Source organism: Pongo abelii, chromosome 1, assembly GCF_028885655.2.
Source record: "Pongo abelii isolate AG06213 chromosome 1, NHGRI_mPonAbe1-v2.0_pri, whole genome shotgun sequence".
NCBI lineage: Eukaryota > Metazoa > Chordata > Mammalia > Primates > Hominidae > Pongo > Pongo abelii.
In genome coordinates this window covers 162,021,866-162,048,520 of record NC_071985.2, presented here as the reverse complement: position 1 = coordinate 162,048,520, position 26,655 = coordinate 162,021,866, and the positions used below count along the sequence as shown (strand labels likewise).

General features: G+C 35.1%; 1 protein-coding gene across 1 annotated transcript; it reads right to left on the bottom strand.

Moving 5' to 3' along the window:
- Positions 1-6,139: 6,139 nt before the first annotated feature.
- ZRANB2 (zinc finger RANBP2-type containing 2) lies at positions 6,140-23,856 on the bottom strand (the record flags this gene model as incomplete). Its single annotated transcript, NM_001134156.1, is given in 11 exon segments — positions 6,140-7,975; positions 8,517-8,591; positions 9,614-9,772; positions 12,103-12,189; positions 13,659-13,828; positions 14,958-15,092; positions 15,312-15,388; positions 19,616-19,698; positions 21,293-21,401; positions 21,492-21,544; positions 23,767-23,856. Coding segments are annotated over 10 exon segments (963 nt in total). The 3' UTR covers positions 6,140-7,975; positions 8,517-8,557.
- Positions 23,857-26,655: the final 2,799 nt, after the last annotated feature.

Below are 26,655 nucleotides of genomic sequence, written 5' to 3'. Positions count from 1 at the left end.
ACATAGTGTAGGTTTGCTAATTTCCAATGGCTTCACCAAAATTACAGGTTAAACATTTTATGTCTCTCTCTTATCAGTCATCAGTGCTTCAAAACGTAGTTTTTCACAGTCAGGTACCTGCCTTAGACTTTATGATATGCAATACTTTATGGGAGGCCTGAATTTGAACACATTTTCATTATCACTAATATGAGGAAAAAACACAAAACTTAATTTTCATTATTCTGTTTTTTCTTCCTTCTTAGCACTCTTCTATCCTAAGATTTTAGTGCCACAGGTACTATGGGTGCAGCCTGAGAATACTGATGTAGTTTCTTCTGGGAGAATTAACTATGTTCTCCTTAACCTTTCCCTTTTGTGATTCTAAGGAATCAATAATAACAAACAGGAGACATAGTTGTTGAGTGTGATATAGGGCAACACAATCTTGTGTCACAGTTGCTGATACCACATTAAAATTCTTAGGCTCTAATACATTATTCAAATTATAAGAATACAGATAATTTGTTTTCCCTGATCAGAATTCTGATACATGGAAATAATTGCTGAAAAAGCAACATTTTTGACAGGTTCACAGTCAACAGCTAGATTAGAGGTAACAGTGTCACTAAGAGTTAATATGAGGATAGACCATAATTAACTGAATTTGCTTCATCCAAACTGAACACATCCAAACACTGAAGTGTTTTGACTTTTAGGTGTTTTCACAGAAATAGCTCATTTACAGTTAGTGTTATGTATATAAGCCAAAATAAATGTCCAAACAATTTATCAGTAAAAATCTACTTTACTGGTCTAGTTATCAAGCAATAATGTATTTTACATTTTCTTGTTTGAAAGCTTTTTAACTATACTTACAAAATTCGGTTATACCTAGTACATGATATGCCTGTTCATAGTATTTTAACCTAACAAAGCATTTTGAACTCTATCATCTGCTCCTCCAAGTTCGGTACATTACTTTTTGATTTGTTGCTTATTTTGCCAATGATGCATCCCAATGCACTTACTTCAGGATCATACATTTATAGGGAACTCAATTTACCAATCCATAGTGAAGTTCCTTAGGTTAATATTTTTGCAGAGGATCACGCAGCATGTTAGGAAGAAAGCCAATAGTTGACCCCAAGTCTTACTTCCAGCATAGTAATTTTTTGTGCTTCTGTCCTTGGTGATATACAAATAATCTAATTTCAAAATGTATGCCAGTGAGGCTGCTCTTTCTCAACCTATCTTAGTTGTGTGTAATAAAATATAAGTTGGTATACTTTAAGTAGAAAATGGAGGACAATAAAGTTTATTTACATGTTCTACCCTCTACTGAAGTATGGCTGGACAGATAACTTCAAAGTTTTTTCAGCTTATGAAGAAATGGCCTTCTTGGACTTAAGAAACAGAAAAAAGCTGGGCATGGTGGTTCACGCCTATAATCCCAGCACTTTGGGAGGCTGGAGGAAGATCACTTAAGGTTAGGAGTTTAAGACCAGCCTGGCCAACATAGTGAGACCCTGTCTCTAAAATAAAGATTTAAAAAGAAAAGAGAATAAAAGTTTCTCCTGACACAAGTTTAATGACGGTCACAATGGTCTTACAAAGCTTTAACTTCAGAATAAAAACTCCTTTCACAATCAAAGAATGCTTTCCAGCGAAGAACATTTATTTTATCAGTAATGAGGAAAAAATACAACTGATCAAAACCTCTTTGAGAAAGGTAACAGATATTGACCCTCATCAAACATTTGAGTGCTTGCTATAATGACAAACACTATGCTAAGGGAGAGGGATACTGGGGAAGGAGAAACTTTTAGGAGTTTCACCCAATTCCCACTGAAAGGGAAGAGGCATCAGGATGGCATCCTAGTGTTCTGAATTGAGTCATGAAGGCTAAATGAAAAAAGAAATGGTAGTGGGGTATGTGTAGGGTATCCCAGGTATAAGAAACTTGTACTAAGACGAAAGCCTATTAGTAGTTCAGCATAGTTAATGCAGCTAGTGTATAGGTTCTGTGCACGTAAGTAGGCTAGAATTGGGAGGTGGGGGTAGTGTGAGTCCTGAAAAAAACCCCTGAACTTTTTACTATATGCATAAGGATTGTAGTTAAATTCTGAAAGCCATGAAAAGGCACTGAAAGGGTTTAAACAAAGAAGTAACATGAAATGAAATGCTCGTTAGTTAAGAGCACTCTAGCATCAGTGATGAAAGCATCAATGCTTGGTGAAAAAAATTCATTTAGCAAATATGACTGAAATCCTACTAAATGCCAAATGACCATTTAGGAGGAAACTACAATATCCTAGCCTACAAACCAAAGCAGTGGTAGTGTTCACAAAAAGGAAATCTAAGAGGATTATCAAGTTACTGATAATGATGTTTATCAATATGAAATACAACATGATACAGGTTTGGTGAATAGAGGATTTAGGAAGAATTTAAATACCGTAAAATTGGCTGTCTGACATGTGAAGGGAGATACAGGCCAGGCGTAGTGGCTCACACCTATAATCCTAGCACTTTGGGAGGCCAAGACAGGAAGACTGCTTGAGTCCAGGAATTCGAGACCAGCCTGCGCAACACTGCAAGACCCATCTTGACAAAAAAAATAATAATAATAAATTAAAGGGAGATACACAGGAGGCAGCTAGATACATGGATCTGGTGCTCTAGAAAGAGTAAGTGGGAAATAGGCATCTGAGAATATATACACACACATGCACATATATATGTATATATGTATATACACATATATGTATATATGTGCATATGTGTGTATATATGAGAAATATCTGTAAACATGCAGAAGGGATAAAAACTGCCAATATTTGCTGTATACATATATGCTACATTATTTATAATAATTCCCACAAGGTAGAAACGGTCATTTTCATTTTATAGGTGTTAACAACTTAGGCATAAAGAATGTCTCGAGTCACTCAGTTACCATGAACTAAAAATTGAAGTCAGCGGAAGAACCAGATAGTAACCAAGTATCAGTCACAACTCTACCACTGCATCACACCCATTAAAGTAAACTTTAGTTCCTATTACTTTTAGGTTAGAGGTACTTAGCCTTTGTGATAACCTCACCAATAACAGGTCACAGATGTTTCATTTTAGGGTAGGTGCAAAATCCCACTGTTCTGTGTTCAACACTTAGGTATTTAAATTATCAATATTCTGTAGTCAGTATTCACTGTGGTCCAGTTTAATTCCGACAGCATTAATAAAAAGTTCCCTGTCCTTCTCCGAGGTTTCCCACAGCCATGGTATTTTTAGTTCCCTAAAAACATCAAAAGTTCAGTGTTGCAAAGAGAATAACCTTAGCTTGCCTTATTATCTATAAATTTGTCCTTCAAGACTGCAAGTCAACTCATTCAGAGTTTGCCTCTTTATTCAGGCAAAACTGTTCTATCAGAGGCTTTATCTCTAACCTGAAGAACAACAGGCCCTCTATATTCATGGGTTCTGTATCCAGCATCCATGGATTCAACAACTGCAAATTAAAAATATTCAGGGGAAAAGAAAACCCTACAAAGTCCCAAAGACAATACTTGAATTTGCCACATGGTGTTATGCTGAATCTACGTGAAGTAATGTATGGCTCTGTATTAGGGTTACTCTAGAGATGATTTAAAGTATATGAGAGGATATACATAGGTTACATGCAAATACCATGCTGTTTTACATAAGGGACTCAAGCACCCTTGAAATTTTGTTATCTGTGGGTGATCCTGGAACTAATTCCCCACAGACACTTAAGTACAACTGTATTTTATAAGAGCTTTTCTCGCACTAAATTGAGGTTAAGGGGAGGAGTTGTCCTATACATTTTTAGCTTCGAATTTAGGTATTTTTCTTTGAAAAAAATTGTATAGCTTTCCTCAAAATCTTTTTAGATACATTTTAATCATGCATTGAAGTATTTCGAATTTACCAAGTTAATGTTAACATTTTTCTTATACCAGCACCTTTTATTTTGCTAAACAAATATTTAAGAACTATTACTACATGTTTATTATTTATATCTGTAATGTTACAACACCCTTATTCAAGCAGCCAGGTAGTTCAATGTGGCTGAGGGAAAAAAAAAACACCCATTAAATGTTTACTGTTCACTCTCAATGACTATAAACTTGGCTGTAATGCAATCTGGACCCATCCCTCCTCATACTGTAATTAACTGTGGAGGCTCTCATTAAATATTGAAGGCACCCCCCACTGCCTTGTCATGGCTCTAGACCCCATGTTTTCTCCTATTTGATACCTCTCCAAAAATTCTTCCCTCCCTCTCTCCATCTACTTTCCCCTCTAACAGAGAATAAAGGCTTGTCAAAGGTCACAAAAGCCAATATGAAAAATAAGTAACAAGTATAAAATAAATATAACTGAGTATATATATAAAAGAAATGGAGACAAATCTTTCTTATAGAAAAATTCCAAATACTGTGTAGATACCTAACCCCAAAAGGATGTGGAACTTAATTCCCCCGTCTTACTATGATGATGGGCTACACTTAGTATAACCTGATTTGAAGGAGTAAGAGTAGGTAAAAGGAGAAACAGTAACTGCAGTGGTGAATCAGGGCAAACCCTACCTTAACCAAATGATGAATGTTAACATTCCCAGTGAAGTCACAGGGTTATGATGTACCCTGCACAGGAAGTGACAAGAAAGACACTTTTCCTCTGTGGTATTCTCTGCAAAACCCCATAATCCCAGTCTAATCGTGAGAAAAACCAGTCAAATACGGAATGCAGTGGTGGATATTCTAGAGGTACCTGGCTAGTACTCTCTAAGATTGTCAAAATCATCAAAAATGAGGAAAGAATGAAAAATTGTCATAGAACAGAAGAGAGCAGGAAGATATTAGTAGTACAGGATGGTACTCTAGATTATGGAATATCTTAAGGGGAAAAACGATAACATTCAAGTAAAATCTGTAATGTAATTAATAGTAATATACCAATGTTGGTTTTGGTTTTGAGAAATATACACACACGGCAATATAAGATGCTAATGACTGTAGAAACTTGGTGGGGGTATATGAGAACTGTCTGCACAATCTTTGCAACTTTTCTTTAAATCTAAAGTTATCCAAAATAGTGTCTGTCTAACCTCCCTGACTATAATTGGCTGAAATTATACATTCTCTACCAAATTACCAGACTAAAAAATATCTGCTCATTGGGCTTAACAATTTCACATTTATTTTCTCAAAGAGTTTTGGCTTTTATTACACATAATACTGCAATTTCCCATCACATTTGGGGGTGAATCCCTACTTTGCTATCCTGTGGCTTCCTTGGACAAGTTTTTAATTTCCCCATGCTTTAACCATCCTTTTCGCAAAACAGAAGATATGCAAGAGTATATACTCTCACAAGATCATAGGGAGAATTAGATAATGCCTGCAAATCTCTCTCTCTCACACACACACACATACACATACACGAACGAAACTGTCTTTTAGTTAAACCTGTCTACTCAATTTCCCCAGAAATAGAAATACCATTTCCAGGTCAGGAAAGCCATGAGGGTATTTGTATTTAAAAAACATTTAACCCTTATGTCAAAAACAGGGGGCAAAGTGGAGAAATTCCCTACCTTCTTACCAACATCCACAACACTGGCTATGTACACAACATAGCAAGAAGGGGAGATGACATGGTTTCAGAGACCTAATTTAGCTTGGTAATTGTGCCTAGAGATGATCTTGTATTTAGATCTAGTTCTAAACTTGGACATTTATTACCAGATATCATTCAATATTGTTTACATGAAAGGATTCCAAATAGAAACTTAAGAAAACTTAGCTGTTAAGTGGACAGCTGAGTGCTTTATATACGGTGACAGTTTAAGAGTAATTCAGGAAGCACACTATGATATGGTATTTTACCACATGGAATGAGGGATGTAATGTTCTGGCAAGAAGTGTGCAACTAATTTAGGAGCTCTCTATTTAAAAAGAAAAAAAAGGTTAAATTAAAAATTCTGAGGTTGCAGTGATAGTGGCTTTGGAATTTAAAATACCAAGCACTCATATATAAAAGGTAGATGAATATAAAGAGTGTAAAAAATTAACAAATCAAAGGAAACAGAAAACTGTAATTAGTTTAAAAATGAACATTAGATCACAGTTTAAAAATCTCTAGTTTATTTCTAACAAACACCACTTGATGCTTGACTCACAGGCTTTATTTACATTTGTCTACAGTATCATTTCCTTATGAAATGAACTAGTACAGCTTAGTTAAACCAAATGAAATCATAATCATCAGAATTGTCTGTAAACTACTATTAGCTAAATTATAACCTTGCATTTGCTTTAGTACAGCCAAAGTTTTAAATACAGAAAGCACAAGAATAAACCAATGGTAACATGTAGAATCTAGATCATCTGGGCAATTTAGAAGGTAGACTTTCAAAAAGTCTGAGGCACAATTACAAGTGAGTAAAAGTTCTTGTGCAACCTACATAAACGCAGCAAAGAAAATTAAGACAAAAACATGGGAAAGCTCACTGTAAAAATATTATCAAAATATTTCTACATAAGATATTTTGCTTTCATTTTTAGTCAGCTGAAGAGAAAAACATTCACTTTAAAGTAAAAACATATATTTTTGTTTGGTTTGTCTACGAAATATCTTAAAATGTCGTAATTTTTATTTAAATTGCAGCAGACAATGTTATGGAAAAAAAAACAAGAAATCAATATCCCATAACAAAAAGCCCCCAAACACAATTGTTGATTTCCTTTGATATACTTACCTTGCATTGTCACTGGAAATACTGTTAAGAGAAACCTTTTTATTTTTTAAACCAGAAAACAAACTGAAGCTCATGTGACCAGATTTTAATTTTGAGAAATAAACTCCGAAAGCATTTTAAGCCATAACTTATTTCAAATGAATAGGAAAAATAATGATTTTTGCTTACATCATGCAGAGATAAGCATTCATTTGTTACTCAGAAGAAAATTGTATGCAGTGTGTTTATAGTTAACATCTTGAGGCAAATGTTCACTTAAATTCACAATGTCTCCATTGGCCTTTCACCAAAAGAGAAATATACTTTAAAAGCTTGCTTCAATTTGCTCATTAAGTATGATTTAGCCTTTTCTACCATATTATATTTGTTAACTAGATTTGGAAGAATATCACACAAAGCTTCTTAAAACACTGGTAAACATTTTGAGATGTCTTTATCAAGCAACCATATCAGCAGAGAAGAGATAAACTCTTAAGACATTCTTTTTTGCCACAAATTATCTGTCAGAAAGGAAAATATATCCCACTTCTCTCCTTGTAGACGTCACAAGATTCTTTTGCATTAAATGTGGAGCAAAAAAGTAAAGCTGGATAAAAGAGACACAATGATTCTAAGGCACCCTTAGCATAGGGAATTTCAAAATAGACATTTATAGTTAGCTGCTTACAACACAGTTTAACTTTTTTTGGTGAGAATCACTCTGACATCTGTTAACAGCATAAACAGGCTGACTTTCTTTTCCATAAGTATGTTGTTTCCAACTAGTTTCCAGTCTTGCCTCCATGCCCAAAGTTCAGGCAAGCCTAGGTAATCCTGTCTTAGCCAATGCACAGGATGTATTTGGAAATGACAAAAATGGGTTTAAATTAGGAAGCAAAGTACTTTGTTATAGCTGAAATGGTTTTAAATGAAGCAAATGGTTGTAAATAATGAATGACAGAGCATCTATTTTGGGACATTATGGCTTAAAATGCTATTTAATTTTAACTTCACAAATAAACACAGCTGTATTGTTTTGAAAAGCAATGAAAGGCATGCACCTCTACTAGCAGATTTAGCACTTCTGACCAAGTAAGACACCAACTTCTTTAAAAATATGCTTCATGCACTGTACTGGATTTTTTTAAGATGTAAATTTTAATACATTATTTCTTTTTTGAACTTGAACGGGAACCAGAATGGGATGATCCAGAAGATGACCTGTGGCGTCTGTAAGACATAATGGAGAGAGCAGGCATTCTAGTAAGCTAGAGCTAAATTTCAGCATTCATTCTTAAGACTGTGAAAGTATACAAAATTCAGTACCATGATGCTAGCAAAAAAATTAAAAACTGAGATAGGAACTTACACACATAAAATTATCTGATGCTTAGAACTTTGGATATGAGCCCAGTTATCATATAAATACAATAAAAAATTCTCTACAACTTCAAAAGAATCTCATTTCAAAATATAGCCACCTCTCAATTATTTAAGATACTGAAGAAAAGCCTTGCAAAAATGTGTAAAATTACAGAAAATGTACAACAAAAGCATATAAACTTGGTAATGGAAGTGTGACTAAACCAATCCCTGTGACACAGTGTAGAAAGTGTAAGAAGTCTATTATGTAAAAAAGATACAGCAAGGCTTCTGTGTATGAGAAAATATATTCATAAATAAGTTTTGGAAATCTAGGTCACACAAGATGATTGTACAATTTGCTATAGGGTTATATTCATGCAGCTAGTATGAATAAGTCAATATCAACCTGGGTAAAGTAGTGGTGTTCCGTAGGGGTTGGCCCTGGGCTCAGGGTTGTTTAGTGTTTTCACCAATCACCTGGCTTATGGAATAGAGAACATGTTCATTAAGTTTAGATGACAACAAACTAGGGGGATTATATGTGGCTAAGATAAAAATTTGCAGAAGTGGTAAGAAAGCAACAGAATGAATTCCACTCAAAAACAGAGTAATTTTTTTTACAAAGAAACAAATGCAGAGAAACAAGACTGTGTGAAATCTTAACATCTAAACTCCAAAATGTGAAGAAGCAAAACTAATCATTTGTACAAGTAGGAATCATGAGATAATCCTACCACTGAACCCAGCAATTAACAGACTTTACATAATCTTTATTTTCACAAGCTAATAAAATATGAAAAATTTGCAAAGACTACAAATAAAGCCATTAAAATGACTATATAATTGAGAACAAAGAGAAAATTAATGAAACTGAGTAATTAGCCTGTTGCAGAAAAGGCTGACAGATGACAGTTGTACTCTTCCAATATTAAAAGTGTCAGTACAGATAAAGTAACCTAATATAGGCCTTTCTCAAAAAAGATTTGGACTGCAAAATGAAAAATGTATTAGCTACAAGGAATAATTTCCTTATAGACAAAGGGGATGAAGCAATTTGCTGTGGAAATGCATTTACACATATTTAAATGAGGACAGATTCCCAATGATCTGAAAGTTAATTTTTTATTAGATGCCCTAGAATTCTTGACTATTAGTATTTAAAGAAGCCTAAGTATAAAAGTCAACTCATAAATTACTTCGACATATAGCTTCTGAATTGCAATCTCAAAAGACAGAAATAACCGAGAGTTGGCTATAAAAATTATAAATGGAAATAAAAATTTAAACAATAAAATGATCAAAGAATGGTTTGATCTACAATTCTAAACAACCTGATCAAAGTACAAAGGATAAACAAAGTAATGTTTTTTTGAAGTTCAAAGTTGAAAAGTAGAAAGTTGGAACACAAGAGATAATAAAAATCTAACCCTTGACTAGGAAAGTTTACTTTGTCTATTAAACACACTTAAGAACACCCATTCTTATTTCTACAGAAACCCAAACCTTTCGGGTGACCGTGATCTTGTTCGTCTTTTTTTGCGATCACCAGATGAAGAAGATCTAGAACGACTTCTCTTTCTGTTCCTCTCAGGAGAAGATGATGAACTTGAATAAGATCTTTTTCGTGGGGAAGAAGAGCCCCTGTGGGACCTGGAGCTGGATCTTCATTGATTGAGAAACAAATCAAACATTTCATTAAAAGAAGAAATAAGGAAGATTATTTAGTTATCAGATAGCTCCAAAAATAAACAGGATTTATAACAACTATGAAAATTTTATAAGGAAGAATACTTACTGCTTAACAGAAGACTTCTGGATCAACCATGAAAACATTCTACTTAAACATTATTTTAATTTTGTCTCTTTAAAATTCTATCGTGTAATTAAAACCCTGCTTACTGTATCAAAATAGAATTCAAAACTTTTTTAAGGCTTTCCAAAGTATACACAAATATTATAGTATTATAAAATCAGCAGGTAACTGCATTAACAGGACTTTATGTTTAGAAACTACATCCTTCCATTTGAGGATAAAATATGTATCTTATATACCACTTCCTGAGGAAAATAAACATAATTCCACATGGAATTATTCAACTCATTAAACTGTTATGGAAAAACCAGGTATATGGCACAGCAACAAAAGACTAGTAACTGTACTAAACTGCGAAATATTCAAGAATAAAAAGTAACTTTAAGATGATTTATATTTACAATACTTATTTTTATGAAAACCCACTACTTATGAAATATGAAGTGTTGACATTCACATGCTTCAGGTAGAAGTAAATGTGCAAATGTTTAAATACAAATTTTTTTTCTTCACTTGTATATTTTGGTTGAAGGAATTTAGCTCAAACTTCCCAAAAAATTCACCTTTGGGCTTAAAATAAAACCAGAAAGCCCAAAAGGAGAATTCTTTGGAAAGTTACAAGCAATGAAAAAATGTTTGGGAAGAATATGAAGGCTGTTCTGTAAACCTTCATTATAATGGTTCCCAAAGGGAATACCAGAACTTAAGGATTTTTACCTATAAAGCCCTTAAATATTGTTACTAAATAATGGTAACAATAAAAAATAATTTGCTCTCTACTTCTATTCTTTTTTTTTTTTCTGAGACAGAGTCTTGCTCTGTTCCCCAGGCTGTGGTGCAGTAGCATAAGCACGGCTCACTGCACCCTTAATCTCCAGGGCTCCAGTGATCCTTCCACCTCAGCCTACAGGAACACACCACCATGCCTGGCTGGTTGTTTTAATTTTTATTTTTAGTAGACGAGGTCTCACTATGTTGCCCAGGCTGGTCTTGAACTCCTGGGCTCAAGCAGCCCTCCCACCTTGGCCTCCCAAGGTACTGGGATTACAGGCGTGAGCCACTGAGCCTGGCCTTGTTATCTCTTTCTTATTGGCTTATAATGCAAATGTGCACATCATTCTTTTCTCCTTAACATGATAACACTGTGGCAGCCCTTTAATGCTAAATTTGATTCAAAGCAGCAAATACTTTTACCAAAAGAGCCACGGTTAGACTTCAATATGAATTTCCACAAATATGGAATTTCATTTTCTTATTTATTTTTAGATGCCTTTAGTAGGTCATCATAAATTAACTTAAAAACAAAGAAAGCATATTTTGACTAAATAAAGAAAAATTTACTGAAAGAGCATCTTTCAAATTATGTTTCCCTCTATAGATGTGACTACATGCAACCTGAAAGTTTACACCACTTTTACTACTTAAGACCACATCCTATCTCAACTAACCAACTATACTTCCTGATTTAGTTTTGAGTGTTTTGTGCTCTATAAATAATACTGTGTGTAAAATTAGAAAGGAAAATGTGTATACAGTGCTCTGGTAACTTTATCTGATATAAATGGCAAATTTGTTTCTGAAAATATTGAAACAACTGCCGTACAAAACAGGACCTGTTTTGAGGCAGGGTTATTTTTCTTCCTTTTAATAATGAAGAAAATTTTTCTTTTTATTTACATATGTAGTTTTATTTGATTTTTTTTTTTTTTTTTTTTGAGACACTCCTCTGTCACCCAGGCTGGATTACAGTGCTGTGATCAAGGTTCACTACAACCTTGAACTCCTGGCCTCAAGTGATCCTCCCACCTCAGCTTCCCAAAGTGCTGGGATTATAGGCATGAATCACTGTGCCTGGCCATACATAATCTTAATATACTAGAGATGTGTCGATAAGACTTGGCTTCATCTTCCTACTTCATAACATCTTAGTGCCAAAATAATAAACGCTGCATATTGCAAAATAGCCACCTGATTTCAATCATGGGAATGTCTTGGCACACTGCTGGCAATGGAAACATTTCATGGTGAGAAAATTAAGCTGAGGCAAATGCATTAGTTTTCTAATGCTAAAATAAAATCGGCAAGTAGAAGCAAAATAAGGGGAAAAAAAGCAGCAACACCTTCTGCAGCCTTTAAATATTTTTCTCTCTGCTTTACAGAGAGATGCTACCTCATTCACCTTGATTTCGACCCACGAGATCTCGAACGTTCTCTGGAACTGGAACGAGATCTTGACTGCGAACTGGAAGAACTTCTTGAACGGGACCTGGAACAACATGGAACGATTTTTTTTTTTCCAGGACCACTTAATTGAGCTTTGTGACATGAACACTGAAAGAAAGATATGTATTAGAGTTCATTTTCATATAAAAAGATAACTATACAAGATATATACTTTCAAAACATAGTATTTTAAATTAGATAAGATTTAGTAACAAAAGGTAATTAAAAAAATATCACTTTCCAAGTGATTAAATTACCCTAAAGCCACTCAACTATAAAATAAAACATTATCACTTTATTACAAAAACAATGAATACTTTCTGTTTACAAGTAACTAGAAGCTATCCAGAATACATCCAAGAAAACAGAATGTTGCAGTTTACACTTAATTTCTCTAAAATGTCTCCATCATTTTCCTTTATAAATCCCCTTCTATTTTTGTTTCGAGTTAGTACAAAGTTTTGAATGTTGGCATGTGTGTATTTCATCCCTATATTTTTCTGTTTACTCAGTGCTTAGAGAATTAAAAGGAAAATGTATAATTCTGTCATTTAGGTAATTATATTATTGGAAAATATGACACAAGGGGAGACATCGTTCATACAAATTTTAAAACTCACAAAATCCATTAATCTAATTTACAACTATAATTTGTCCCTTATAATAATAACCTGTAGAAAAAGATCACTATATTTTTACCAAAAAATTACTAGTTATAGCCCCACTCTGTTAAGCTTTTAGGCTTTGTAGTGCTCAATTAACATATATCTAATTGTTATACACTAATAGCTAGTATTTTATTCCTAAATATGATTAAAATTCATTGCCCATGCCATCACTTAACTGTGATTAAGGTTTTTCAAGAGGACACTGTTAAATTTAAATCACTGCTTTCACTCACCTAAAATTTTATTTTTATTGTTAACTATAAAATCAGAGATTACATATTTAACATCAACAAACAAAGAATATTCAAGTACACCAAATGAGTTTTAGTTTACTCCTGGACTTCTCAAAATTGAGCATGAAGTCAACAGAACTAATATGGCTGAATTTGCTCCGTTATTCAGAATACTGATATCAAAGCAAACTATTAAAAACATTATGTAATAAGCAATGATTTAATTAATGCCTAGAAAATTTCTGTGCTAGCCTTTAACATCTTGAATGAAAATACAGATCTTCCCTTTAATTTCTATATGTAAGCTATCTCTTTAGATTAATTAAATGTTAAGTGTATATAAAAATTTAATTCAGTTTTTAAGTCTATTTTAGTTAAAAGCATGAGGCTAAAATAGGTTAAGGAAGTTTCATGCTAGGACTTTACTTTTCTAAAAATACTGGACAACAACTGTATGGTACTAAACTGAAAAATTATTTTAAAAGTTGATTTGAATTAAACTTTTAAAATAAAAAGGAAAGTTTATTTCGTCAAGAAAAACAAAATTTATAAATAAAAAAGTTAGATACTGACATTTTGACTGGTGTTACCCTTGACCTGTACCCGTTTACCTGGACCTAGACCTTGAACTTGAGGGGGAGGATGAGCGTGATGAAGATCGTGAATGTGAAGATCGAGACTTTGAGCGACTTCGTCTATTAGATTTCTTTTTATTACTATCTTCTTCTTCACTGGCATCAAGATTATATTTTGAGAGATCAGCGTCATCTTCATCCTCATCCTAACAAAAATTCAATTATAATTAGATATTTAGATATCAGTGTTACCTACCAGGAAAGATAAAACAGTTAAGTGTACTGAGCACCTCCATATGCATACATCACAGGTATCTCAGCAAATTCATTCTGAATTCTAAAATTTACCTACTAAACTCATCTCAAATAGACACTTGACAACTCTGTCTCAGGTATTGCACAGACATAAACCTGGAGGCCATACACACTTTTTCTGTCACACTTATGCATCACCCAAGAATTTTGAAGTCCATCTCCTTAAAAGTCCTTGAATTCACCATTCTTAGTCTTAGTTAGAAACTCTGTTCCTTATTCTCCATCATATTATAGTAACCTCTTAGCTGGTCTCCTCAAATCTGAAGATCCATTCTGCCTCTCTAGTATCTCATTATACTGACAGTCATCACTCTGAAACACAGGACAGATAAACACATCTCACTTTTTTCTTAAAAATTTTAAAACTGGCTTATTATTTCTTTAGGTGCATTCCAAGACCGCTTATGATCAGGCTCTAAGGTACCCTTAACATGGCATAAAACTTACACTCTGGCCTGACAGAACAAGTATCACCAGACCTGAAATGTGTGCTGTCCCCCTCATTTCATTCTCCCCTCTGCTCTAACTATACTGGCCTATGTATGGTATTTTTGAAGGCTGCTGGCTTATCTCCTATTTAGGGAACCTGTATTTGCTGTTCTCTGTCTAAATGTGCTCTCACCTCGGCTCTTATTGCTGGCTCCTTCCTATCATTCAAGTTTCAGCTCAAACTTCACCTCCTTAGACATTATCCATCAGCAAAAATCAAAGTTGCTTTTAAACTGTTATCACATCATGTGTCTTCATAACGTTATTGCTATCAAAATTATCTATTTATATATTTCCTCCTTTAGAACTGAGTAAGAGAAAAGTGGTTCTGTTTTGGTCACCACTGTATCTCCAGAACAGTAGTGTTCCAAGTACAAATAGTACTTGGCAGAGTGGAAATCCAAAACCTTTGTGAGAACAAATGAAAACACAGAATATATTTTCACCAAGTGTCTGAGGTTATCAAAAGCATTCATGTTATGGCATAACTCCAATAAGACAAAAGGGAAATAGGACAAGAAAATTGTTCACCTCATCTAACTTATATTTAGAAAGATCTTCATCCTCATCCTCTTCTTCTCCCTCTGATTCTTTATCTTCCACTTCCTTTAATATAGATGCAGGACCAACTGCTTTCCCTCTGTATTTTTTCTTTTTACGTCCAAACTAGAGAAAAACAATTTCAAAATACTTGTCAGCTGATAATGCATTAAACTTAATACATTTTCTAAAAAATTATTTTTAGATATTTATGATTTCCTGAAAATGATCAGTTGCTGAAGACTCAAATTGCACTTAAAAAAAGGTTTGTTTTCCTTTGCATTTAAGAATTTTTTCTATGTTTTTCTAATTTATATTCAACCTGAACACCAACATATAGCTTACCTCATCATATTCACCATCAGATTCTTCTCTTTCTATATATTCAACATTTTCTCTTTCATTAAAACCACCACCATATCCTTAAAAAAGAGGGCAAAAATTGTTACCCTGTAACAATTGATTTAAATAATAAACACATCATGCCCACATCTCCAGACAACAAAAAACATCTAATCAACAACAGCTGCCTACCCATCTAATAAATTACTAGTCTTTAGAAAGCATATTAGAAATCACCACAGAAAATACAGAGAACTCAGTTGGAACGTCATATGGCTATAATTCTAGCTCTTTTCAATTCCAAATTGTCCTACATGACTTATTTAATTCATAGAAATATTGGTGGAAAACATCTCAAACTTCTGCTATAACCAAGTTTTATAGGACTTTACAGTTTATCATAATTCTTCTGGGAAGGGTGGGCTCAGTAACAACCAAGCATTAAATTCCACTGTTTACCAGCTGCGAATAGTCTGAAATCTTCTGATACACTGAAATTTTGCTACTTTAAAATGTAGCAGGCCTTATTAGAGCTTGGAAAATTCCCGATTATACAGACAAACACAATAACACAATAAAGGCCATCCTTTGGCCCTGGTTTAATTGGTTTTAACACATAGGTAAAAGTCACACAGGTTCTCTGAAGTAGCCAGTAAATTTTGAAATTAAATGATTCTATTAAAAAGTAGTTGAGATTAGCAAACCACTATTCTCTCATGTCACAACCAATGTATACAATTGGCAGGTCTCTGACATAAGCTTAAAGGAGAGACTGGAATTAAAGAAAATGAGCTAGTTTTAGGAAAAGTGAGTTGACATATTTTGAAAAAGTCTCCCGTTGAAAATTAAAGAGGTATGTGTTGATCAAGAGTAATACAATCTAACTGGTCACATACTCCAGAGCAGTATCAGTACATAAGGCCGGTGATTTCCAGACTTAGGGACTTCATTCATCAGCAAAATATTAAATAGATTTATAATAAAAATGTTTTATAAAAATGAGGACTTGTAACTTAAAATTTGCCTATCGTGAGTATTTAAAAAATATTTTTAAAATTTCACTTTCTGAAAAAAACCCACACTAATATAGCATCTTTTCTTCATTATACTTTGTACTAGTGAAAACTTCAAAATACTTGGAAGTTAATAAAAATATTTTAAAACATACATGGGATCTAAATGGGAAATAATTTACACAGGAAAAAACTGAAAAGTAGTATGACAAATATGGAAAGCTCAAAAATATAGTAAAATTAGAACGTGAACTATAACTCATGTAGTTAATTTTTCAAAAGTATGTAAATAAAATTATTTTAAGAGGCAGCAAAATAGTCTGTTGACAACAAAGACATTAGTAAGGTATGTTGTATGAACCCATACAATATAAATCTAGCTCATTAACTCTGTATAAATGGAAAATACACTAGCTCCCTATTGTGAAAAAACTGAAGCATACCATTTTCACTGAATACCTGAGATAGTGGAATCAATGGAATGATATGTATGTTTCCTTCATTCTACTAATTTCAAGCACTTCAGATAATGCTGTATAAATTGGTTTTATTTCCACTCTTGCTGCCACCTCTCCTAATTACTTCTCCACAAACAGGAAGAAGAGTGTTTAATCCATTACTCAGGTAACTCATCTTTCACTTCTTAGCTTAAGCATAGCTTTCCTAAAGAGGACTTCATTAATCTTTGGTGCTGTAAGACTATTTTGCTCACCTAGGTATCCCCAGCACCTTGCACAGTGGCCTATAAATGTCTTCAAGGAATGAATACAGAAAACACAATTCTGGAATCATCTAATGAATTTGAATTTCTATGGAAAGCTTTAGAAAGCAACCAAGAATTTCCGTAGATTTTAGTAAGTCTTACAATGAATATATTTTCAAATTTGACTCACAGTATCATGTAAAAAGCTGAGCAAGGGCCAGGAAAAATCAAACACAGGTTTAAAATGAATGTTTGGATCAAGATTGTGACAAGGGAAAAAAAGCGGGAAAGGGGGATAAATATAACATGTACTTCAAAGGAAGAACTAAGGCACTAACAGGAAAACTCTGTGATTCTACACTCTGAACAATTAATTCAACTCCTGAGAACTTATTCTAAGGAAAGAATCCAAAAGAATAAAAATCACAGTGTACTAAGTTTGTTTTTATGCCATTATCTTTAATGGTTTTTTTTTAAAAAGCTGACAAAAATAAAAATAATCCTAAATCCTGAAACAGAGGAAGTAAATTCCTGAACAATTTGATGGAATTACGCAGGATAAGCCAGCAATCTTTCAGAGGTAGTCAATCACATTCTCTTTTATTCATATCCTGTCTCATGCTAGGAAATGCTCCCCGAACCCTGCACTGCTTTATTATAAATAGCCAAAAGAAAGTGGAAAGCAACAAAGTAAGTTATTTCACACCTTCAACTGTTACCAGCAAAGACAAATACTTGTAGCAAGGGAAGTGAGAAAGGTTCAAGACACCAGAATGACTGAAAAATGACAATAAGAAAAGTGAGAAGTTATCAATATAAAATTTGCTTACTTCTGTTAAACTATAGTTCTTGTGATAATGAAACTATAAAGGAGTCAGGAAATAGGTCAAAAGTTTTTTTAAGTTTTGAAACTGTTAAAAAGATTTTAGACTTTATCCTAAAAGCCATCAAAATGGGTTTTTTAAAAAAGGGTTTTAAATATGGAAATAAAAATATGTAGAAACCAGCTAGGTGGCTATTTTTCCACAAAACATAGTAATATCTTCGCCTAGGGTGGTAATGGAAAAGAATTTTGGGGGTATGGGAGATAACAAGAAACAGCTATTTAGGCTAAGAAGGACATCTAGATTTCCAGCTTATGTAATAAATGTATGGTGAGTGGTACTAATCATGAGAAAGAGATCATTGGAAGAGGGTCAGGTCCCAGGGGTAAAAATCACAAATTCAGTTTGAATATAATGAGTTTGACATTTGCATGGCAATGTTGAATAGGCAGCTGGATATATGTGTCAAAGAAATCTGAGCTGGAGACATAAACTTGGGTATCATGGCAAAGTTACTTAAACTTTGGGCTTAGAAGAAAACACCATGAAAATAGAGGAAAGAAAGAGGGCCAGGGATGGCTGTAAAGAATCCCAACATCAGTGGCCAAAAGAAGAGAAACTGCAAAGGAGACAGAATAAACAATCAATCAAACGGGGGGCGGGGGCGGGTGGAGGAGGTGCGGTGCATACCTTACGTGAGGGAAGAAAAAAAACGAGATCCTTGTCAGAAGGTCTTAACTTACCCAATCGGTGGAAAGGCAAAATCACTTCCTAAGAATAAGGTAGGATTTGAGGGTTGAAAATGGCGGTTGGGCCAGGGAGGGCGGGGATCAAGGACATTATAAGGTTCTCACATATGAGAATCTAAGTTTTAAAAAAGGGGTGGGGGGAATAAAAGTAGAATTTCTGTTGAAGTCTGGAAGAGCTAGGTCGAAAAGATTCAACAGTGGCCCTCTGATCCCTAGAAACTAAACAGACAATGAAAACGGCCTAAAGTTAGAGGCAAAGAAAACAGGGAAGCAGTTCACCAAGCCTAAGTCTGACAGAGTGACTAGATATAGAAGGAATCCTTTGATCATGTGACATATAAGCAGTTGAATGACAAAATCAGATTTTAAGTAAACAGATAATGTGGTTGGGCTAATTGGTGATAATGGAAAAACTATATGCTATTAGGTAAACATTTTCATTTCACCAGTAACAACACACAAAGCCAGTGATCAACTATTATTTAGGCCAATGATCATCAAACACCATCCAAAAAACCTGCAGATTTTGGAAACCCACCGCCAAATAACTTTAACAGTTCTGCACTTTGCAATCTGTATTTTAAAAAGTTTTTCAGATCATCTAGCACGCAGCTAGGTTTCAGAATTATTGCCAAAGCTTTAGAAGAACACTTTAAATGGTGTGGCTTTGCCCTTTAAGTCACAGCAGGCTATCAAAAGAATTTAAAAAGGATATCATTATATCATTACTAATAACAAACACACAAACCAGTGAAAGGGAGAGGAGGAGAATATTTCTAAAAGTATTCTTATGTCCCTCCTTGTTAGGATAAAGGTCCCTAACACTGTTATTTTATAAATTGTGAAACAAAAGATTTGTATGTGTGTATGGGGGGAAAAAATCCCATTAAGAAACATTCAGGGCAGAATAAACAGAATCCTCACTTACTGTGGCTCTTACTCGAAGGTGATACAATTATTGTTTCAATATTTAGTGCTTTAAAAAAAATCATTTAGTTACAATGTGGTTTTATCGTACCTGTTCTTTCTTCTAATTTAGCATACTTTGGAGTATTACACATATTACACTCTGATCTTCTGGCCCAATTCACATTGCTGCAACTTTAGAAGTGAAAAATACCAAATTAGTAGGCTATAATATAGATGAATATCAAATTTTTAGATATTTTAGAATTTTAAAATAAAAACTAGGATGAAACCACTGTCAAAGAAATGTTTATTAAGTGGTAATGTAAACAAAGAAAATGTACAATGGTCTGAAGAGTAAATGTGGGTTCCAACAAGGGACTGAACCATTTAAGCAGAGAAGCAAAATTTATATAGTATGAAAAGTGCCTCTGTCATTTTGAGAAGTAAATGACAAATTATAACCACAGGTCGAGTATCACTAATCCACAAATCCAAAATCCAAAAACGTTCCAAAATCTAAAACTTTTTGAGAGAGGACATGACACTCAACAGAAATGCTCACTGGAGCATTTCAGATTTTCAGATTAGGGATGCTGAACCCACAAACATTTCAGGTAAGTGATACTGAACCTGTATAGAAATTCTGATGCCTTATGAAAAAATGTAACTTTAAATTAAAAGCTCCACTAATTTCTCAGTCTCTGAATATACCTTAAAGAGTATGGTTATACCCTATAAATAATGTTAATTTATTTTTTTGAGGTATCAGTTCAAGCACTGAATTCCAAAGCATACCAAATCCAGTGACCAAATCTGTTGCTGGAAACTTTTCCAATACAAATTTATAATCCAGAGGATCAGAAATTTATTTAAGACTCTAGGGTCGGGAATAGTGGCCCATGCCTCGCCTGTAATCCCAGCACTTTGGGAGGCCAAGGCAGGCAGAATGCTTGAGCTCAGGAGTTTGAGGCCATCCTGGGCAACATGGTAAAACCCTGTCTCTACCAAAAATATAAAAGAATGAGCCAGGCATGGTGGCATGGGCCTGTGGTCCCAGCTACTAAGGAGGCTGAGGTGAGAGGATTGCTTGAGCCTGGGAGGTAGAGGTTACAGTGAACTGAGATCGCCCCACTGCACTCCAGCCTGGGTGACTGAGTGGGACCTCGTCTCAAAAACAAAAAACACCAAACAAAAAATACAAACAAACAAAAAGAGAAATTTATTTAATACTTTTTTGATTTAGTCCTCTTTCATACACATAGGATTCATCTGCATAGAGAAAAGATGGAAGTTGGAAAAATCGATAAAGAATTACATCTAAGCCTGAAAATAAAAATCATTAAGAAACCTACCTATAATTAGACATAATTACTTATGGCACACAACTTATGAATCTAACATTATTTTGTAAATAGGCAAAATGAGTTTTGTGGTGTATTTCACACTAACTATACAGTCTTAAAATCGGGATTTTTCAATAAAGGAAGAAATAAGCCTTAGTACTTTTAAGTACCACCACCCCTCAATTGGTTTTGAGCTTACCATAAGCATTTGTTTACTGGTATACATAATCCATCATAGTGACAACTATTACCATTAAAAAATGCAAAGAATAATTTAAAACTTCTTTATACTATACTCAAAGGTGAGACTGAATAACAATACCTTGGGATTTAAAAGGTTACCCTGGCTTGTCAATGTGACTAAGAAGAGCTGTAATATAAACAAGTAGTGGCCAGATCTATTATTTTCGAAGAAAGAGCAGACAATAATTTAAAAAACATACGTTTTACACTGCCAGTCATTAGCACTAAATAGGCCTCGGCTCTTTTCTGCAAGTGTCTTTCCTATTTCAGTGCCCCCAGCTTTCATCATCTTGGCCTCAGTTGTTTTCTCTGAAAACAGAAAAATCATGCAATATGAACCTGGAGAAATAAATAAATGATACATATACAGTATAAATAGAATCTTCTTTAAATATTTACCCCGACCACATCGATTACAGCTGGTTCTTCTAGCAAAGTTTACATTTCCACATCTGAAAACAGAATAAAAAGCATTTATAAAAATTTAAATTTGTAAAATTTTACATTTTAACTTGTCCTCACTACATATCTGGAATTCATAACTTCTAATCCATCTTAGTCATGTTAATGTCAATGTTACCAAAAAAAAACTCCTCACAATTTACTGGGGGAAAAATACTAGATTGGAGCCACAAATTCAGAATAAGATATCCCAATCTTCCATTTACCAGTTATGCGATCTTGGTTAAGTTACTTAGGATCTCTGCCTCAAGTCTTCACATTAGCACATATCATCAGTTATAACCCCTTTACAAAGCTGAAAGCGAGAGTTAACTCCACTTCAGTAATTACAAGCTACCAGGGAGTTTTAAACCCTAGGGGTGGACCAATGAGGAAAAAAACTTATAAATCAAGGAGGGCTTCATGGATCTTAATGAAATTATCTTTTTACAGGCAGTAGGTAGGATGGTAAGGAACCAAATATGATAGGTTGTACTGACTAAAAATACAGAAAGGTTCAATAATTGTAAGAAAACTGAGTTTTACAGGGCATTTCTCAAACCTGAGACTTCGCTGAAAAAAATGACACAACCACCAAAACTAATAATCTCAACACATATAGTACAGTATGACTTTATGCTTATACTCAACAAACTCAAACCTAAAGAATTACTGGTTCACTCACATGACCTTAGAAGTGCACGTGTATATTGGTAAAAGTATGTTAAATGCTCTGAATGACATGGAATGCTTAAACTTTAAAAAGCTGATTTTTAAGGCATTATATTAGAATACAATACAGATGTGAAGTATGGGATGACACTAAAGTGAAACACTCTAAATAATATTTAGGCTAAGTTTTTCCCCTAAAAATATTCCTTTTAACTCCATTAAGCATGGAAAATATACTCTGAAAATTTATCCTGCATTTAAACATATTGTACAAACAACATTCTATTCATATATTTGTAAATGAGTTGAAATGCACTCTCCCTGATAGTCCTACCCCTGGGTGTGCTGTCATTAAAGACATTGACAAAAGCACATTATTTTACAGGTAACAACAAAGTCAGAAGTTGTTCTAAATCTTTTGAACGTTTTCAATAATGTTTTACCATTCAGAGCAATACTATCCATAACATATAACTTTGGTTCTATTCAATATCATTTGTTAGGCTTGAACTACTCCTTCAGGTCATCTTAATATCAAATTACTATCAATAGCTACCAATTAGAATTTGCTACACGTCACTGTTTACACACCCTATCCATGTTATTTCATGCTTTCATAAAAAAGCAATTCTATTCCTTTTTTAGCAGTTATAAGTAATAGAATTTTAACTAAACCCAGGTTTGTTTCAAAGTTTTTGCTTTTTACAATCAAAACCTATTTGTGGCTAACTTAGGTACAATAAATAAAAGGCTTTTATGTGAACATGAGTTGTACACTAAATTATTTTCCATGTTATTTCCGAATAGATACACCTATTTGTGCACCCTTCAAAAAAAATCTGATTAACAATCTGGAAGAGTACATTGGCTTTGGCAACAATGTCAAAAAGCAGAGCCACTAACACACGTGCTTCTCTGCTGCAGGCATCTTAAGGGCTGAGTAGGCAAAAACACAGGCCTCTTCCCTCCTTTTCGGCTCTAAGGAGGCGAAAAGCCCAATTCTTGTGGAGAAATGATCCACAAAGAAAATGTCAGAATTTCCGCAACCGAAGAGGGTAGAGCTTCGGGAAAAGAGAAAAATAGTATGGAGGAAAAGTTTGAGTAAAAAATACAAAACAAGGTGTACTATAAGAGGCAAAAGGACGAGTGCGAGAAAGCAATATTTTCCGTGAACAAGAATAAAGTTCTGCAGGGAAAAGTCACGTGGGGGAGATCCAACACCAAGCTGGCCTGACCGGAGAGATTTCCTATCGCTGAAACCTGGCCGGGGCGGGGGTGGGGTGTAGGGGCAAAAAGGTAGGCCATCTCGCACTCTTATAAGACAGGCTACCTTGGAGAGGTAATCTCGAGGGAACGCTGAAGACTTATCTAGAACAAAGGCTCCCGGAAAGACCTCTCTCGTGAGGAGACTGGGAGCCTTCTTCCCGCCCGGGAACTGGCGGTTCGCCGCCTCAAACCGTCTTAAGTCACAGAAAATCATAAAAAAGGAAAATGCCGGACGGACTTGGGAAAGCTTCCACTAACAAACTCCGTCCCAATTCAGGACCCTTCTTGAACTCACTTTTTGTCAGGGCAAATCCAGTCCCCGTCACTGACTCGGAAATTCTTGGTCGACATCTTGAACGCCACCAGCACAGCCACCCGCAGCTATGTCTTCACAGGAGGAAAGCGGGCCGGGGACTTTCAGCAACTCGGGGCTGTCCCCACACTGCCTGACTCGCGCCTACTACTGCGTCAGGGTTTGATAATGAGGGAACTGGCCAGGAATTCAGCTTGTACGTTGTTGTCTAGACTAAGATGCCTGTGCTACTGTTTGTTAGATGGAAAAGTTAAAATACAAATATCTTTTCTAGGACTAAACTCACAGGCGCCATAAAGACAACCCAGGCAGGAGGCCTTCGTGGCACTAGAAGCCTCGGAGAGCCCCCTACAGGTGGGAGGACCCAAGAGTAAAGTACTTCCGCTTCCATAGGTGGAGCTGGAAAGGTGGAGGCGGAAGTGACTGATCAATTCAGGGGTGTGGGGTTCGTTTAGGGCAAGAGGCAGCTCGGGTTCTTAAAGTGTTTAGAGAAATTATTTTAATAAGGCACAAAAATTCTGTTATTTCATACACATGCGATGTCGTTTAGAAACTTATTTTTTATATATACATAAATAGGTGTAACAGATAAGTAAGCAACTTATACATGGGAACCAGCTGGTAATTTTAAAACTGAGACATTGCCAACACTATTTAAATTACCAGTGTCTTTTTCTGATACCATCCCATTACTTTCTTCCACAGATAACACTTTCCCATATTTGGGATTTATTCTTTTGCTTTTTAAAAATTTATGTACATTGTTAGTCCAAACTGCACCATTTTTGTAAGCCCCCCCTGCCATTTTGCAGACCTTAGTCAAAGTGAAACATTCCACGGGATTCGGGCGTGAGAAACAGGCTGCCTCTTATATTCTTCTGGGAGAAAGTACCACATTCCATTAGAACAAGGGCCAGAGCCGCCTCATCCTGGGAACACCTTATCAACATTTTCCCAGACAGCAGGCCATGGCCCCCCAGACCACTCCCACCCAGGCCTATAAATCACCCCAGCCTGTAAGAAGCAATGGGCACTGGCATTAAGCTGGTCTCCCACCTCTGTAGGTCTTATGCTGGACGTAAATCCTGTATTTGCTGTTAAGCCACCCTCTCTTTAACCCTTGCCTTCCCTTCGAAACCTAACATACATGTATGTTTAATTTTATGAGCTATATAAGCATAGTTGATTATGTACTCTTTTTTTGTTCATTATGCTTCCAAATTAATCCTAGGTATTTGCATGTAGAAGTGTATAGGTGTAGTTCTTTTATTTTCACTGATGTATACTGATACTATTCCGTTTTGTGACAGTTTATTCCTTCTGTTTCTCAGGCTTGGTATTACAAACAACACCAGTATGAGCATTCTTATGCATAGATTCGGTATATAAATGCAATAATTTTTTTTAGAATACAGCATATACAGTCATGCCTCACTTAATGATAGGGATATGTTCTGAGAAATGCCACCTTCGGCAATTGTGCTGCTGTGTGAACATCATAGAATGTACTTACACAGGCCTAGCAGGTATAGCTTACTACACACCTAGGCTATATGGTATAGCCTATTGCTCCTAGACTACAAACCCGTATAACATCTTATTGTACTAAATACTGTAGGCAGTTGTAACACAGTGGTATTTGTGTATCTAAACATAAAGGTACAGTAAAAATATGGTATTGTAATCTCATGGGACCACGTTTGTATATGTGGTTCATCGTTGACTGAAATGTCTTTATGCAAGTATGATTATGTTTAGGAGAGAAATTGTTCAACTACTCTCTAGTTATGATTGTTGCTTTAAAATCTGTATTATAACATTTTGGTCATCTAGGAGTTAGCAGGTGTTGATTATATTTTCCCTTGCAAGTTGGCCACATTTTTCCAGTTCTTTTATACTGTGTAATTGTGGATTTTATCTAGGATATTTGGAACATTATGTTGCATAGACTGAGTCCTGTTAAAAGCCTTTAGGGAGTGTTGATTTTTTTTTGTTTTAGGAGGCAATCGATCCAATTTGGTTCGGGTCAAAAGTTCGGTCTCATCTTCTATGAGTACTGGTTCCATGTCAGCTGGGTTTTCAAAGGCTTTGCTATGTCCTATACCTACAATACTCAGGGATTATTTGGGGATGTTAGCAGTAGTCTAAATTGAAATTCAGTTTTGCTATGCTATTTTGTGTCTGTTCTGCACGTGTTCAGTTTAGGTGTGAACACAGAACTTGTATAGGTTCATACATAGAATTAGGGGATCCTCTTCTCTAGCTCTCTCCTCTTACATTCTTCTCCTTTTGTCTTGCAAGGTCCTCTCACCAGAAGTATGAGGTTCGTCTTGGAGTTTCAGCAGCCTGGCATAGCAGCTGACTAGGGCAGATTCTGAGACAAAGCAGTGACAGAAAAGAGAGAGAAAAAATGTGGATTCCGTCTACACTCTTCAGACCACAAAGGCCTCCTTTCCTACTTCCTTTGTCCATAAAAACAGAGTTTCTGTTAGTATTGTAGATATCCAAGCCTAGGGCCTCACTCTTGGGCCAATGCCGAGAGAGAGAGAGAGAGAGAGAGAGAGAGAGAGAGAGAGAAATTAAAAAAAAAGAAAGAAAGAAAAACCAGAAGAGGGGGAGCTAAGTATTCCCTCAACTAACTTTTGGCTCACAAAAGCCCCCATCCCCATTCTGGCAAGACATACAGGTTTCTGTCAGTTTTTCCTGTCACCACAGTTTCACTAGGTGTTGGGCCTCAGGTCAAAAGCTGTGAGAAAAGAGGAAAAGCAGACATACAGAACATTTCTCCAGGTTTTCATTCTCCACTCCAATTTACCTGTTTTTGTTTTTGTTTTTCCAGAGTCTTCAGGCAGTTGCTTTTGGTATTTTGTC